This window comes from Dipodomys spectabilis, unplaced genomic scaffold (assembly GCF_019054845.1).
Source record: "Dipodomys spectabilis isolate Male_0828 unplaced genomic scaffold, ASM1905484v1 ptg000018l, whole genome shotgun sequence".
In the NCBI taxonomy this organism is placed as follows: domain Eukaryota; kingdom Metazoa; phylum Chordata; class Mammalia; order Rodentia; family Heteromyidae; genus Dipodomys; species Dipodomys spectabilis.
In genome coordinates, this window is record NW_024870695.1 from 19,964,700 (window position 1) to 19,980,147 (window position 15,448).

The 15,448-nt window shown below is 41.6% G+C and overlaps 1 protein-coding gene across 1 annotated transcript; it reads right to left on the minus strand.

Annotated features, from left to right (window-relative positions):
- Positions 1-14,805: 14,805 nt before the first annotated feature.
- LOC122101272 (small integral membrane protein 36-like) lies at positions 14,806-15,087 on the minus strand. The gene has a single exon (XM_042671631.1). The coding sequence runs from the start codon at positions 15,085-15,087 to the stop codon at positions 14,806-14,808; it is 282 nt and encodes a 93-aa protein (XP_042527565.1).
- Between the last annotated feature and the right edge of the window lie 361 nt (positions 15,088-15,448).

Here is a 15,448-nt window from a genome sequence, read left to right on the forward strand (position 1 = left end):
TTGTTCAAATCTTTCTTATTTGTTTTCTTCTCTCCCATCTTTGGAAACTCACAGTCAGGATTGGCTTTTACCATTCGCTATGTTTTTCCTTGTCCTGTTACTTATTGTTGTTATTATTATTAAGTTTTATTATTATCATTTTCAGCAGAATTATGAAAGAGGTTATATAATTATTAATTTTATGTGTCAGCATGGCTAGGCTACAGTACCTGGATATTTAGCCATACACCAACCTAGATGTCACTGGGAAGATATTTTTAAAATAAGAATAATATTTACATATGTAGACTTTGAGAAATACAGATACCCTTGCATAATGTGGATGGGCTGTAGCCAAGGCTGAAGGCCTTAAGGGGAAAAACACTCATGTTCCCCATGAAGACAGAATTCCACCTCTAGACTATCTTTAGATTCAAACTACAACATCAACTTTTCTTTGGGCTTTATTTGGCCTGCCTGCCCTGCAGACTTCAAACGTGCCAACCTTCACAATGATGTGAGCCAAATTCTAAAATTAACCTCCCTCCCTCTCCTTCTCTTTTTCCCTCTCCCTCCATCCCTCTATCTCTCTGTCTCTCTCTCCATTTAGTTCTATTTCTCTGGAGAACACTTACTAATATAGAAAACTCCCAATTTATGAGAATAATTTGTTTCATAAATGTATCTAATATGTAAGAACTCACTTATTCATAATGATGCTAAACTCACTAAACACACACACACAAACACACACAAATGTGACACCAAGAAACCATACCCCAAATACCAATAATCCAAACATCATTAGAAGTAAATAAGACGTTCATTCTCTATATTAAAAACTGGCCATTATACGGATAGAGTTAGGCTAGGCACTGTGAGTCCATTGTTATCCTGGTTACTTCTGAAACAGAGATTGGGAGGCTTATACATTGGGGTCACTCTGCAAAAACTTAGGAAAACCCCATCTTAACCAAAAATGTTGGAAGTGATGGGATATGCCTATTATGCCAGCTATGAGGAAGGCCTAAATAGAAGAATTGTAGTTCAAGCTGGCTAAGATAAAAATGTGAGATCATAGTCACAAAGGAGCTAAAGCTAAAAGGGCCCAGGAACATGACTTAAGTAGTAGAGCATCTGCCTAACAAATGCAAGGTCCTAAGTTCAAACCCCAGTACTGCCAAGAAAATAAAAATGAAAGAATCAAGCATTTATTCTGCTCTTTCTACACAAATTACACTGCAGGGCAACCAAGTTATAGTTGATGAAGGAGAGCTCTGTTACACGGAGTTTATGTAGGTTTACCAGTTGTCCTTTACAATGTATAGATGTACCCAGCATACTGCTTCATGTGTCTCTTTCATTTCCCAACCAGAATGTAAGTTTGTAAGCCCACAGTACACCCAAATTTATGGCATGTAGTAAAGTTCTGATCTCAGAGCAAGTGAACATTGAATAGAAACATTTGTTTCTACAGAGGGTAAATTTTCTTTGAAAAGCCAGGTTTTGGAGCTGGGAAGGTGGCTCAGTGTAGAGTGCTTGCCTTGCATGCATGAGGCCCTGGGTTCGATTCCTCAGCACCATATAAGCAAAAAGAAAAAAAGCTGGAAGTGGCACTTGGCTCAAGTGGTAGAGCGCTAGCCTTGAGCTGAAGAGCTGAGGGACAGCGCCCAGGCCCAGAGTTCAGGCCCCACGACCGGACCAAAAAAAGAAAGAAAGAAAGAAAGAAAGAAAAGCCAGGTTTTAACAAATGGAATTGTCAGTCTGAGCAAATTATTAATCTATTCAATTAATGTTGTAAATGATTATCCACGGACTGTAACTGAGTTGGAGAACCCAGGATGCTTGTGGACATTCATTTTGGTATTACGTGAGGTTTACCAAACAGTTATATCATCATAAATCATGTTAAATAGAATGCAAAGTTGCTAGAAGTGCACCAAGGGCCTAGACTGTCTTGTTGACTGACCTTAGCAGGGAGGATCTAAAGCAGGAAATTCTTTTCTCTTTTTCTTCATTGTTGCTTTGATGGCTTGGACTTGTGGGCCATGAGATCACTTCTAACTTTGATATCCAAAGAATTTATAAAGTTATAAGCCAGAGCAAAACCCCACTTTGTGAAGGAACCATATTGTAGGAAAAAGGGCACGGCAGCCCATGCTCCATAAAGAAGAATTCTTACCCTTCATTTGTATACTTGACATTTTTTGAGATGGAAAAATTCATAAAGGAGAACATATGAGAGAGACAGAGAAAGAGAGAGAGAGAGAAGGGAAGAGAGAGAAAGAGCCAAAACCGCCGTATGTTCCCCCAGAAATGGTGTTGAAGCAAATCAGTCTACTCCAGTCATTCCCTCCTACATCAAGCACCTTGCAAACAGATTTCAACCATGATTTGGAATGCTGTGTTATGAAGGCCCAGGGATACACAAGGGAAGGTTGTATATAATTTCACTGATTGTGTGTAGAAAGTGAAAAAAAGGATGCCAATTCATACACACACTGCAATTCCAAAGATGTGAAATACATATGGAGAATAACAGAAAATGCCACAAAGTAGCATAGAGCAAACTAGGTAATAGGATTATGGGTAATCTCTATCTCTATCTCTATCTAGTTTTTCTCTCTCTCCCTCAAAGTATATATAGAGAGATAGATAGCTAGATAGCTATAGATACATAGATAGCTGCATTTTCTTTGTTTCCAAATATATAGGCAGTCTTTTATAAAAAGAAAGTATTTTCATGTATTAATTAAAATGAACAAATACGTGACATGTGACTGGAGATTGCCTTGAGTCATTAGCATCTCTCTTTTTATTTTCTATGTATTTCAAGATTATAACAGATGTGTATTACTTTTAGAAGGGGCAACAGCTCCACTGAGGTAGCTGCTTATTTGAAATTAAAGCTCCCCCTTTTTCCTTTGTCATAGAACCCAGATTTTTTTTTTAATGTGTGTTCCTGTATTGGGGATTGAACTCAAGACCTTGCATTCTCACTTGGCTTTTATTTCACAAGCTGGTGCTCTACTATTTCAGTCATAACTCATAGTTCTTGATTTTTTTCTGGTTAAAAGGCAGTAAGAATCTCATGACTTTTCTGCCTGAGCTGGCTTTGAACCTCAACCCTTACTTTGGAGCCTCTCCTTTAGCTGGAATTACAGATGTGAGCTATCAACACCTGGTAGAACCCAGATTTTGTTGGGATGTGAATGTCTCCAACAAAAATCTGCATTTTCCACTTTTCCTTGTAGATAGATGTAGACATTTAAGGAAGATCTGGCCAAGGACATATGTGGGTGGATAGGCATGTCTGTTAATTCAACTGGCACATGCCTGTTTGTCTTCCTGTTTTATCTTTCATTACCTGGATCGGATCTCAGTGGCCACATTGTAATGAGAAGATAATCTTAAGGATGGAGAAAAGTGATGAAACAGAAGTAAAACTACCTGAGCTATTGCTGGCATCTTGGAGGCTTTTTATCTGGCTGAGCCACTTTCCCACATCAGGCTACAGAAGAGGAACAAAAACAAATTTCTCATCATGTTTCAACCACTGTCCTCTAGTTCTTTATTAGACGTAGTGGGACACAATTTTTAGCTGATAGACCAACTGCCTCAAACATCAGCAACTGAAACAATGCCAACTTGAATTCCTAATTGCTGCAACCTACTTTAAAAAAATGGCTTTAGGGAGAATGCAATTGGAATTCACGTAGGATGGAAATCAAAGTCAATGTTCTACTGAAATTTAAGGATTGTCTCTGGCGCTCCAAAACATTTAATATGTTTGCCACTGTCAATGTTCCACACATAGTATTGAGTTGATTATTTTTACATTTGGGGACAATAAGTTTGTTATAATATACCCCAGCGACTAGGAAATAAATGCACCACCATATGCCTGAACGGAGACCATTTGTCACGGTTTATATTCCTCCCAAAGAGCGCAGAACAGACCTTGACTTAAAGAAGCACCAACCTGGGGATAGTTACTTGAAATGTCAGATGGAAAACATGTTACCAAATGGGATATGTGCGCACATCCTGTGAAATAAGACTCAGGTCTCCCTTGCTACAGCCATCGGCAGTTGTCACCACAAATCCTCTTGTCACTAGTGGCTTCACTCTCGAAGAGAAACAAAAAGTCAGAATGAGGACAAGATTCAGGGTCATGACCGCCAGAGTAGGAAAGACCTTGGAGCTTTGTGAATGCAGTGAACAAGGGAGTCTAAAGTCTCCCAGGAGCACAGAGACTGGATTAGTATTAAGACTCAGAGCAGTAGCTCCAGGTTGTGGCTCCAAAGTTCCTGAGTTTATCAAGGACTTGGGAAGGTCAAATGTAAGTCCTGCCCAGACTCTCTTTGGTCCCACAGGGTACTTTTACAAGGCTCTGTTCTAGTCCTTTATGCCTGAGGATATTGAAACATCCCAGCTTCCTCCTCCTTTTTTGCCCCCTACAGGATATTAATTCTTATTGTATTAGAATATAAAAGATCTTGGGGCTGGGAAGGTGGCTCAATGGTAGAGCGCTTGCCTTGCATGCATGAGGCCCTGGGTTCAATTCCTCAGCACCACATAAGCAAAAAGAAAAAAGCTGGAAGTGGCGCTGTGGCTCAAGTGGTAGAGCGCTAGCCTTGTGCTGAAGAGCTGAGGGACAGCACCCAGGCCCAGAGTTCAGGCCCCACGACTGGACCCGAAAAACAAAACAAAACAAAAGATCTCTGTTTTCTTTCCATGGAGATCTAAAGTCAATGAAGATGTCCAGGTGTGTTCAACCCTTTATCAGTTGGTTGCTCTGGGGAGCTGAATTGGATCCATAAGACACTAAATCCTTTGCTCCCACTACTTATGATTAAGCCAGACACAAATGCACAGAAGTAGGATTGACAATTAAGGGACGCTCATACTCTGGTATGAGAAAAGCTCCTCATGGAATTTTACAAAACATCATTAGCAATATAAAGATTTAGTTCAGACTTGAAAGTTGCTTTAATTTTTTTTAAATTTTAGTTCCCAGATCAAGTTTGAAATCAAGGATCTCATCTCCACATATTCAAAGCAAAGCCTGTGGTTTGATGAGGGAGAATGGAGGTAGAATTACCCACCCCATCCCCTCCTTTACACAAAATCAGAAGTGATTTATGGGAAGATGTTATGTCAAAGTCAGCCTGCAATTGACAAGAATATGCATACATGTTTGTATAACCTTATACAAATGTATACTTATACTTAAGCATGCATGATGATCTGCCCTAGAATTTTATCACTGATAGAAATGCATGTTCAAAGGCATTAGAATGTGCTTTAGAGTCCTACTTGCCCCAAATGTACAAAATTGGGGAAATGTTACCTATCAAACAATGTGTGTAAAGTGGTTAGTAATTGTTTTTTTCTTCCTGCTACTTGGTATGCTTCATGAGGACAGAGATTTATTTCTGTTGTGTGCTGCTTTCTCCCCTGAATTTGACTGAATAGGTTCAAATAAATGCATAGGAATTTCTGTCAGATTGGTCAGTAGTCTGTGGGTCCGTACGATTCCTTCTACATGAACTGTCCCTCCACCACCTCTGTGCTTTCACAAGTGAACAAAATCAGAATAGGTAGAACTGAGAATAACAGGGATGGAAGCACCTTCACTTTGTGCAAACAGATAAATCATACACAAACTTAGATAATTTAGTGCAGTAGCAAATAATCCACAATAAACCTCACAACTGGTGGTGACTCATCAGTGGGCTATGACTTCATGGTTTTAATTGCCTTTGTAACTGTGGTTTATCATTCTTTGTAATCTAATCAGGTTGGATTCTTTCATGAAACACGTTTATACAAATCATTGCATAAACAGACCTTCTTTATAAAATCAAGACATGGAAAATGATAACCTGGGGGCAGAGTCCAAAAGCAGAAAGGATTCAGGCTACACACAGGCTACACACTTGAATGATGATACTTGTCACATTCAGTCTGGCCATCTAAGAAATCAACTGTTTCCTTCTCTGTATTTTTCTGGTTTTCCTTCTGAGCATAGTTGTAATAACTATAGTATATAAGCTTTCCTTCCAACTGCTATCACAGTATTGCTTTTTCAACCTCTGTGGATGGCAAATAGCTTTTTACTGATAAGACTGTCTTGGTCAATTCCAATCAGTGCTCCAGATTCCAGATTCCATGACCACGTTTTCACTGTGCTACTCTTGGGCAATTACGAGTTGCCTTGGAGCAATGGTGAACTACCTTGGGCTAAAGGTGAACTACCTTAGAGTAACGTGTTTTTCTCCTCTCTTGGGCCCTATTGCTTCCAAACTAAGCCTCCATCTTTTAAGTGTCTCCCCAGCTATCTATCATAAACTTGTCAACTTTTAGAGATTATAGTTTTGGTCACCAGTCGGGGGTGTGCTAGACAGAGAGCCAGAGCATCCCAATGGATAGCTGGAGTTTAATTATATAACAGGTGCGTACAGAGAAGCCTTGAGCAAAAAGAAATAAGTAAGTAATATGTGTCTGCAGACAACTTCCTGCTACCTTGGGTGGTAGTTTGTGAAACTTTGTGAAATAGCTAAGAACTTTCTTAGATGGTGTCACAAAACCCTTATCTGGAACTGACAGCCCAAGAAGGTTAAAGTCTAAAGGAACAGCTACAACACACTTAGGTGATAAATAGTAGTCTGTATCTTATTTCCATATCTCAGTCAGCTCAGTGGTAGATTGCTTGCCAACCCTGCTTTATAGTTTAACCCCTTCAACAGCAAACACACACACACACACACATACACACACACACACACAAACACACACACACACACACACACACACACACACACACACACACACACACACGAACAACTAGCATTCTTCTTATCAAGTTGTAAGAAGCTTTCCTTAACATTTTAGAGGAATATTGGACTCCACCTACTCCTATTTCTCAGAAAGTTTTGTTCTCATCCAGATCATGTCATTTAGTACTCCTCAAAAGTAGAAGCAGAAGCCAGGCACTAGTGGCTCATGCCTGTCATCCTAGCTACTCAGGAGGCTGAGATCTGAGGATCGAGGTTCAAAGCCAGCTTAGGCAGGAAAGTTGTGAGACTCTTATTTCCAATAAACCACCTGAAAACTGGAAGTGGTGCTGTGGCTCAAGTGGTAGAGTATTTGCCTTGAACTGAAGGGCTGAGGGACAGCACTCAGGTCCAGAGTTCAAGCCAACGACTGACCAAAAAAAAAAAAGTAGAGGCAGGGAATGATGAGTTAGAAAAGGTAGCCATTCTGTATCCTTCCTTATCCATCCTGCAACTCTGCATAGATTCTAGGCTGCTGTGGCATCTGAGTACAAAGTCTAAAGTGAGTCAGGCCCCTGGATTCTACTAGTCCTGCCAGTGGAAGAAGGGGTCAGGCCTGTGAGTGGGGAAACTCCCCTGTCTTTCCAAGAAAGATAATGGTTTCTGTTTGAAAATTTTAGGTTGATTAAATGAGTTACTGAAGTGAGGAGGTTGGGTCTAAGTAACTTCTCCTAGCCATCTGGTGCCTTGCTGGGTGGAGGGGCTTTCCACCCAGAGCAGAAAAACCTAGAGGTGAGAGATCACTGAATTGCAGAAGCCATGCTGTTTAACCTTAGGAGAGCTTTGCACAGAGAATGCTCTGATTCTGTCCTGATTAAATGGTTTGATTTACTCACCTCTGAGTCGTCTCTAAGTCTATCCCTATATGGAAAGGTTGAGGTGTATCCGTTCCCTGACCCTTCCCGTATGGAAAGTTTAAGCTGGTACCCAGGCTACTTCCCAAATAAGGACTGCTTCTGTGAAGGCTTGGGTGCCCCACTCAAACATGGTTTGAGTTTTTGTCTCCTTTTTTAATTTTTATTTTATTGTAAAGATGCTGTACAGAGAGGTTACAGTTACATGAGTAAGGTAATGAGTACATTTCGTGTCCAGCAGGGTTACCCCCTCCTTTGTTTCCCTCCTACTATTCCTCCTCTCCTTACCTCCCCAACTCCTCCTCCCAAGTTGTAAAGTTCATTTCCAACATAGTGTCTTGTGAGTATCACTGTTGCAAGGGGTCATCCTGTGTCCTTGTTTCAGCATTTTGTTATTCCCCTTCCCCTCCCCAAATTAGATAACTATATGCAGGGTACCAAGTCAAATGCAGTGACAACAGGGGATATACCATAGGGGGAAGAACATACAGAAGAAACAAAAAAAAATCACATAGTACATTAAAAACAACAAAGAAAAAGCTTCTTTGTTCTCAAAACTAGCACTGTACCACTGGAGCCACAGTGCCACTTGCTGGTTTTTGTCTTTAAAAGCTTTGTTCAAGCCCTGTCCTGGGCTGCAGGTCCAATAGAGTCCCAATTTGACCTCCCAAAATGTGGCTTCTCTGTTTCTCACCAACTGAGATACCTTACAACAGAACCTAACACCCCACATGGTGAGTTTTCTCTAGGGTTAGTTCTGAGATTGTTGCTCCAAGAAAGTAGTTTTGTCCTTGGGACTCATTGTATCTTTGCTTTGTGATTTGCACCATATCCTGAGACACAACTAGCTTCGCTTTGTGTCATTTCTAATGGAATCATGTAAATAAATGACCCTGAAGGGTATCAGCATGCGAAGCCCCCTCACACACATGCTCTTGTTCTGGTGGTGTTGAGATTTGAACTCAGAACTTTGTGTTTGCCCGTCTTACTTGCTTCGATTGCACTCTACCACTTGAACCACACCATTGACCCACTATCACATATCTTAAACATTCCTTCAGACACGGAATTAGCTTGTTGTTGGGTCATCCTAACGAAGTACCACAAATGTCACAGATTCAATAAGAGAATTCGTGGATCACACTCCTTGAAGCCAGACGTCCAAGATGAAGGTGAGAAAACAATGACTTACACCGAAAGCGCTCACCTTACCCCCATAGCTATAATGTAGACTGTCTTTGCTGCTAGTCCTGTTAAATCATCTCTCCTCCCTTTCCCCCTGAACAAACACAACCAGCAGTCTCCAAAGAGAGCCTGAGGCCAGGGCCACATCTGATGCTGAGTCTCCTGAGGAAGACAGATACTGTTGAAACTTTGAAGTCAAAATAAGATTGCGCTCCCACCCTGCCTCCCCCTCACCCCACTCCCACCTGCCTCTGCCCCTGCCCCTCCGACTTCACTCTTTCTGCCGAATATTTAAAGAGACCCTAGTTGTAAGGTGGGGGCTCCATGCCAGCCTGGCTGAAGGGGACTTGGCTGCCCTTCTCAGGCTTTCCTACCAAATGAAGCCCTGTCGTCTATTGAGAGTTTGCCCTTTCTGCACTTTTTCTTTTCTTATAGAAGGGTTCATGAGATTACTCCCTCTGAAAGTGCTAGAGGGCTGGGAAGGTGGCTCAGTGGTAGAGTGCTTGCCTTGCATGCCTGAGGCCCTGGGTTTGAATCCTCAGCAGCACATAAGCAAAAAGAAAAAAGCCGAAGTGGTGCTGTGGCTCAAGAGGTAGAGCGCTAGCCTTGAGCTGAAGAGTGGAGGGACAGCGCCCAGGCCCAGAGTTCAGGTCCCACGACCAGACCCCCCCCCCAAAAAAAAGAAAGTGCTAGAAAAAGTTCTGTTCCAGGCCTTTCTAGTTCTTCGTCTGTGGTGGTATACCTCCAGTCTTCACGTAGCAGTCTGCTAATATATGTGTCTATGTTAAAGTCTCCTCATCTCCCCTTTTGAAACTTTGAGACAGAGTCTCACAATGTAGCCCAGTTTGGCTTTGAATTTACAATCCTCCTTTCTCAGCCCTCCCTCCACCCAATGCTGTGATTACACAGGTGTCTCACCATGCTCATCTACAAGTTTCTCTCTTGTAAGCAATTGGTCATCCTGGCAAAGGGCCCTCCTCACTTCACCTGGACCTGATCTTAATTCATCAGTCTGTTCTGAGGGTCACATTCTGAAGTACTGTGTTTAAGAACTTTGGCATATAAATTAGGGAACAGGACAAAATTCAGTCAAGAACAGGAACTGTCTTTCCACATTTCTACTGCATGTGGCGCCTTGCTAACCTCCTGCCTCTCCCCGCCCCCCACAATACTCCCCCAAATGAACCTGAGCTGGCCTGAGTCTTCAAGCGAATAATGAGCTTCTGAATTATTTTCACCCTAATCTGTTGGTGTCATAACAGTGGTTGTTTCATCCAGTTGGAATCTTGGTATACGCTGGATACTTTACGGATACCATTCGAAACCTCATTTCACTTCATCAGCAGTGTCTCTGTGTTTTAGTTGAAGGAAAGTGTGTAGGAAGATAAAGTCATGGGTAACAGCAGGCAGAGACAAGCAGTACTTAAACTAGGCTATCTTGTGAAAGGTCAGTCTTCGTCTCCCATTCCACCCTAGTGTCTTCTAGAATATCAGGGCAGAATGCTCTGGCCAAATCACAGTAAGTCATTTTTTCTCCTGATTGAAATTAGGTCATATCATTTGGAAGAGAAAATCTGACAGTCCAACATATTATTATGCTGCCACGTGTTGAACAGCTTCTTAGCTAATACAATTCTATCATAGGAAAGATCTGTAAAGTTAAAAAAAATAAGGGTGACTACCATCTCTTAAAAGCCATGGAACGATTGAGGTGGTGGGCTGCACCACTAGAATTAATCAAAACCTGATTCTCACCTTTCCATCTCTGAGCATCCACGTCCTTGCCTTTAAACTAGTTTGGGGGACTGGAGGCATCGCTTAACTGTTAGAACATTTGCCTAGCAAACAGGAGGTCCTGGGTTCATACTCCAGTACCACCAATAAAACAACAGATCCCCTTACCATTTGTTATTATTTCTTTCTCATAAGAAAGTATGAGGACTAGTTTATGTCATGAACAAAACATCTACAGCATGAAGCGAGAGTCTGACAAATCTTTTCCCACCCACCTTACCCCTTTTTCTTGCCTTGGAAATATTTTTTTGTGTGTCTTTCCCATAGGGATGGCTCAAATTAGGCCAAAAGATTGCATTTGCTTTAATGCAAATGGTACATGAAGGGATAGGAATTAAAAGAAGGTGAGTCCTAATTCCACAAGGAAAGAAAACTCAGGAAATGTTGGAAGGTCACAGGAACTTCTTATTTCTAGTTAGCAATCCATTCCCCCAGGTTTTAATGGCTAATTTATAAAGCATTAGAACCCCCAAGCTGTGCATCTAATAATTCTGTTAGGAAATAATGCTTTAATTAAAAGTGAGAAATAAGTTGGGAAAGTTTAGAATACAAGCAGGTAAGGAGATAGTGCCATAGAAAGAACAATGGAAGGTGTGTGAGGAGGGAGGGAAAAGAATGTCAGGAATTTAGTCTGAATTTGGAAGTCAAGTATTTCTGAGAACCACAGTTCTTCCTAGGCTTATTTCCTTACTAGTTGTTGTGGCTTGGATGTGGATCCCAAGAATTCATGGGTTAGAAGCTTAATCCCTAAATTTATATGTAATGGTAATTGTACATGGGGACATTGGATGGTAATGAGGATTAGATAAGTTTATGAGCATGGGGTAATTATTATGGACTAGTGGATTTAGAAGAAGGAGAAGAAAAAAGGAGGTGGTGGAGGAGGAGGAGGAGGAGGAGGAGGAGAGGAGGCATCAAGATCTTGCTGTCTTAACTTTCTGCCTTTTATGAGGTAGCAAGAAGACTCTCATCAGCTATTAGCACCATACTCTTGGATTCCCCAGCCTTCAGATCCCTGAGTTAAGTGAACCTCTATTTTTTTTCCTCCAGAGCTAAGGACTGAACTCAGGCCTTGCACTTGCCAGGCAAGTGCTCTTCCACTGACCTAACTCCCCAACACTAAACCCCTATTCTTTAAAGTCACCCAGATTGTGGTCTTTAGTTACAGTAAGAGTTTAGTGGACTGAAGTGTATGCTGTATGGGAAAGATTATTTCAACTGCTGAGAAGCGGGTTCAGACTTAGACAATGTGAATTTAAACTGGCCATCAAATGAGTCAAAGATTGGGACCAGTTCAACAGGGTTAGTTTCGATGCTCACGTTAAACTGTGTTTGCTTTCTTTCTTTCTTTTTCTTTCTTCTGTATTTATTTCTGCTTTTTGGTGTTTTCTTTTTAAATATGTTGTTGTGGTTATTAATACTATCAAGTTTACTAGTTGGACTTGTATTTTCTTTCTCTTATAGTCCATTTTTATCTCTGTTAATTTTGCCTCTTTGTGTAGGTGCTTTGATACATAAGGAAAGAGTAGTAAGGGCTGGGAATGTGGCTTAGTGGTAGAGTGCTTGCCTAGCATGCATGAAGCCCTGGGTTTGATTCCTCAGTACCACATAAACAGAACAAGCCGGAAGTGGTGCTGTGACTCAAGTGGTAGAATGTTAGCCTTGAGCAAAAGAAGCTCAGGAATAGTGCCTAGGCCCTGAGTCCAAGCCCCAGGACTGGCAAAAAAAAAAAAAAAAGTAAAAAAATTAATAATGTGAACTAAGGAGTCCTATTTTTATAAGGAAACCATACTAAGGCAGTATTTGAAGAACTATAAATGGCTTAAATATGGAGTTGAAGTATTATTGAAAGTATTTTTATTAAAAAAAACTTGAGTGAGCATAGTGTTGGTAGCTCATGACTAATCCTAGCTATTCAAGAGGCCCAGATCTAGAGTATCAAAATTCAAAGACAGCCCAGGCATAAAAATCACTGAGATTCTATTTCTACCTCAAGTGTGTATAAGGTCCTGAGTTCAAAATCCTAATCTGGCCACAGAAAATGGAATGAATAGTTATTTCATATTGTTAACTTTAACATTACATAAGTTGAAAATTTATTATGATTCATTACTGCGATCCACTGATATTTTCTTGCTACTGATATATCTTGTTTCTGCAGACAAGTATATTTCCCAAGACAGGGGAAATAGGAGCATGAAACTGAAGCTAAAAAACAAACTAACAAAAATGGGGGTGAGGGGGCAGTGGAGAGAGATGTTCCTAGAAGCTGGAAAGCTGGACGTGAATTTGTCACACGTATCAACTGCTATTTGACTATAAAAAGTATATCATACTGAAGGGTTTTTCAATATAATTTTCCATTTACGAGAAACACTATTTTCTGGTAACATATGAACAAAATTTAAAAAAAGAAATGTCAAAATCCAAAAACTAAGCAGCTGGGTTGCATCCCTGTTGCAACTATTTAACTCTTCAAAGACCAAACAGTGGTCATTGTTGAAGCTGTTAGGACAGCTCAGATGCTTCTTCTCTTCATCTAAAGCTTTCTCACTTTCTCTTCATAGTTTTAGACACCATCAGGCTTTCATAATTAATGGTCTCTACAATTATTTTTTTCTTATTCTTCCTACACAAATGCAATTTCTACAGCTCCCAGCTTCCAATACATTTTTTTTTAAGTGGGTGGTACTGAGGGTTGAACTCAGGACTTTGTACTTGCTAAATAAATGCTCTACTGCTGAACCACACTTCGAGCCTTTTGTTTGGATTGTTTTTATGGGGGAGGTCTGTCATGGGGCTTAAACTTTGGGCCTGGGCGCTGTCCCTCAGCTCTTCAGCTCAAGGCTAGCGCTCTACCACTTGAGCCACAGTGCCATTTCTGTTCTTCTGGTGGTTAATTGGCGATAAGAGTTTCCTGCCTGGGCTGGCTTTGAACCATGATCCTCAGACCTTAGCTTCCTGAGAACCATGATCCTCAGACCTTAGCTTCCTGAGTCACCAGCACTTGGCTTGTTCGGATTCTTTTTAAGATAAGGTCTTAGTTCCTGTCCAGTCCTACACACAGACTACAATCCCCCTGATTTTGGTTTTTTCATTTTGAACTACACTTGGGATGACAAGCATTTGCCACTCTGCCCAGCTTCTCATATTGAAGGAAGGAGTCTTGAAGACTTTTCAGGCCAGGTTGACCTGAAACCACAGTCTTCCTCATGTCAGTCTCCTGTGTATGTAGGATAACAAGCACTTTACCACTGATTCTCAGCTATTACTTGAGAAGGAGTCTCAAAAGGATGACTGGGCCGGCCTAGAATCACAACGTTCCTAATCTCAGCCTCCTAAGTAGCTAGTATTACAGGTATGAGCCGTCAATGTTCAACTCCCAACGTACTTTCATGTTCCTGGAAAATAGCTAGTTATCTTTCTAGACAAATCGTCTATGAGCCTAAGCTGAATCTGGATATTCAATTTTTCCCAAATGTTTCTGGGGCACTTTCTACATAGGAGGGGGGTGCCGATGCATCAGTGGAACCAGGCACCCTGCGCAGACTTCCGGCAGAGCGTCTGTGAGGCTCTCTTCTCACAGAGCTGATAAGAGGAAGAGGCAGGTTGGAACTCAGGCTCCAAACTTTGAAGCTTGTGACTGTATGCAGTACAACAATGGTCTTCCCTACACAAACTCATGGTGAGGAATAGAATGTGAAGTGTTAGAATACACACGTGATAATAATGCCAAGTGTGGATGTGTCCAATAAGATTGTCTTGAAAGGAAACCATTTAGAGAGTATGGATTCCAGTTTGTTGCATTCTTTAACACACACACACACACACACACACACACACACACACACACACACCACTTCCCCTCTGTTCTTCTAAGTTTTACTCAAAAGCCAACCTTTCCTATCAAGAATGTATCAACATCCAACCCACTATGCTTCCATTTGGAAGCTGTGATTGAAATCACATGGGGCATCTTACCTTAAACAGGTACTTTGTCCTCCAAGACGACCACTAAAGAGCAGAAGGCAAGACAAAACTCCAGCTTCCTTAGCCACGCAGGACTTGTGTGTGGAGAGAACTGGAGCCACAATAGGGAACAGTTTGTTCTTGGTGAAAATCCAATGGTCTCTTCTCAAGTCCTTCATCCAGCCTCACACCACCGTGCTTTTCTTCTCTAGCATGGAAGGATTCTTAAAGGGAAGGCCAGGCACCCTTGGCCAATGGGAGCCAGAAGCACGTTGCTGCATTACCACCAAATGGATGGAAGGCTGGGCGTCCACGGTGGTATCCGGAGCATCCTCCTTACTGGGGTCCTTGCCCCGGCAGTCATACAGCACGCAGGAGATGAGGAACACCAGGAGCAAGATGACGTAGCTGGCCACCAGGATGATCAGGTTCAAGGTGACAGGGTCAATCTCCAAGTAGAACTCCATCACCTCTCCGGCAATGCTGAAGTGGGTCTAAAGAAAGGCATTTGGGGTCACTTCGGGCATGACAGGGAGCAAACTGTAGCTCATCACCAATAGCTAAGTTGACTCTGGAAATAAAAATACAATAATCCCCACTGCTCCAGGAAACCTCGGGGATTAGAGTGGCTCAGTTTAATAACTTAAGCTCTGGCTGTTAATACCACAGCTACCGAAACACTGAAGTTGTCTCTCATCAGTTTAGCCACGCAGTGAGGGTAAAAGAGAGAAAGGGAGAGTGAGAAAGATGGGGGAGGAGGAAAGGAGAAAACAAGAGGAGGAGGAGGAGATGGAGAAGAAGAGAAGGGGAGATACAGAGAGAAAGAGA